Raw genomic sequence first — 2,464 nt, 5'->3', positions numbered from 1 at the left:
CTAATTTAAAGCTATAAATGTTTCTGCTTTAAAAAAAGGCAGAGAACGTTGTATATTAAAGTTGCTTGTAGTTTAACAGAATGTTTAATTTAATACAACCATCATTTAAGATCTCTTTGTTTTTTCTGCTGGTTTAAAACGAACTGTGGTTTAAATTTCCTCATAAACTCTGCAGAGAAGATATGAGCCAGAAATTATCTCAAATTTTAAGCTCCTGATTTTCAGACATTTGTTGTCTTTTATTCCAAAACAGGCTTCAAACTTTGTTCCAACTGGATTTGGCTGAAGACGCCAAAGGCGGTCAAGCCTCAAATGTGAAACATAATGAGACGCCTGATAACATCTAATAAAACCAGACCAAACGTAGCTTCAATAAATCAACAGGCCTTGCTGATTTCAGCGGCAATTAGGCTACTTCTGAGAGTTGAGATTCAAAATAAAGATTTGTGGACTGTGACGTGCCTTTATCAGTGATGGATGAGAGGCCAAATAAAACACAAGAAAAACACGATCTATCACTGTGGCAATTTAATGAGTCAGAACAGCCTAAATCAGCTCTTCTCAAAGATTTTCAAAGATCCTGACCCGACGGTAAGCTGGCCCAGACCTAATCCACATTTTAAGGAGGGGAACTGAACACAGTATAACATACCAGAACATCTAAGAAACATTAATATGGCTGAGCTTCTATAGATGCAGACATGATAGATAGGAAAAGAGTAATCAAAGAGTCATATCACAATAAAGAAGATACAGGCTTATATTAGCTTAGCATGTCAGCGAACTGAATCTGATCACGGTCAGATTAAAGTTTTTTAGTTAAATTAACTCTAATTTGGATTATTCCAGTAATGCGCTGCTGAAATTATACAAATTGATCATGTTTTAGGTCACTTAAATGAAATCTAAAGTTTCATTTTTAACATTTTTTAAATAACAATACTTCATTTGGGGAAAAACAAAAATTTAAAGTATTGGAAATTGCAACCTTAAATGACTTCTTATGGTTTTAAGCAGCTTTAAAGGCATGAATCTGCCTTCTACAACCTTTATCCAGGTTGATTTTACAATGTTTTGCTACAATTTAAGTGAACTTTACATTTTTATTCCTGCCTGCAAATGAAACATCATCTTGATGTTACATGAAAAATAAATTAATTAAATCAAATTAACTGTTTCTCTTTAAATTAAGAGCACTGATTACCCCATTAATGTCATTAATGTCCTTAGCAGCTCTTTAAAAGCATGAATCTTTCTTCTATTTACAATGTTTTGTTGCAATTTAAGATGACTTTACGTTTTTATTCCTGTCTGCAAATGAAAAATAATTTGGTGTTGCATGAAAAATAAATAAATAAAATCAAATTAACCGTTTCTTTTTAAATTAGGAGCACTCATTACCCCAAATAATGTCATTCATGCCTTAATTTTAAGATTTACTTGCAAAATAATAGCATAAAAAAACAGATTTGTATGTTTTAATCAATATGTCCCGAAATAGTTTATGTAGAATTTATTCCAGCTTATCTGCTTGTGCATATTATGGTTTTATTAGTAAATATTTACCTGTACCACTCCAGGCCGTTGTCATAGTTGCGGTCAAAGAAGTGCGGCTCCGCTCCCACCGCCCTGATGTCCGGATGAACCCGCAGAAACTCCAGCAGAGCCCGGGTCCCTCCTTTCTTCACCCCGATGATGAGAGCCTGGGGGAGCTTCTTGCTGCCCTCCCCGAGCGGACTGACCTTCCCTGCGAACCTCGGATTAACCACCAGATCCGGGGGCAAAGCGGGAGACTCATCCGCAATCCGGTGGCCGTCCGGCTCCGGTCCGGCGGCGCTCCGCTCGCGCGTCAGCCGCTTGGTTCGCAGGGAGCCTCTGAGCGGCGAGGAGCAGCGCGCGGAGGAGAGGAGGTGCAGGAGGAGGAGAGGAGCGAGGAGGGAGCAGAGCATGACCACCGCTTTCCTGGGGAGGATGCCTCGGGAAGGGGCGTCCAGTTTGCGGATGCGGCTAAAAGCCATCCCGGCTCCGGTGAAGGAGCCTCAGCCATACTAAGCGATCATCTCCCAGTCCACTTGCCATGAAGAAAAGTAGGAAAATAATCTAATATATGAGCTGTGATGTGAAACATAAACATAAACAACACAAAAAACATATAAGTTTTAAAGATGTCAGTCAGGTAAAGGTGAAATAAACCCAGGTGTTAAAGTTAATAAGCCCTCAGGTTACTGTCCGCCTCACTGTGTGGATGCATGATGCTCCTGATTCACCAGCTGCACGTGCAGAGAGTTGTAAACTTGTCTCAAACGTCAATTTTCATGAGTGACACCCCCTCCGACCAATGAGAGGGAGAGCAGAGAAGCAAACAACCAATAAGCTTCCAGGTGGGTCGAAACTCTGACTTATTTATTTAATTAAGTACAATACTCTAAAGTTGAAATGTACGGAAGAGGATTAGGGCCACTGA

The 2,464-nt window shown here is 39.8% G+C and overlaps 1 protein-coding gene across 1 annotated transcript in view; it reads right to left on the bottom strand.

The window, feature by feature from the left end:
- Window positions 1-2,241, bottom strand: part of LOC107082319 (heparan sulfate glucosamine 3-O-sulfotransferase 3A1-like) — a 64,619-nt gene extending 62,378 nt beyond the window's left edge. The window contains exon 1 of the mRNA XM_015370938.1: window positions 1,567-2,241. Coding sequence (XP_015226424.1) covers window positions 1,567-2,018 — 452 coding nt within the window. The 5' untranslated portion in view covers window positions 2,019-2,241. The remainder of the gene's footprint in view (window positions 1-1,566) is intronic.
- Window positions 2,242-2,464: the final 223 nt, after the last annotated feature.

Source organism: Cyprinodon variegatus, unplaced genomic scaffold, assembly GCF_000732505.1.
Source record: "Cyprinodon variegatus isolate N-32 unplaced genomic scaffold, C_variegatus-1.0 Scaffold50, whole genome shotgun sequence".
Taxonomy (NCBI): Eukaryota; Metazoa; Chordata; class Actinopteri; order Cyprinodontiformes; family Cyprinodontidae; genus Cyprinodon; species Cyprinodon variegatus.
The sequence above is the reverse complement of the archived record's forward strand: the minus strand, read 5'-3'. Positions and strand labels throughout refer to the sequence as shown.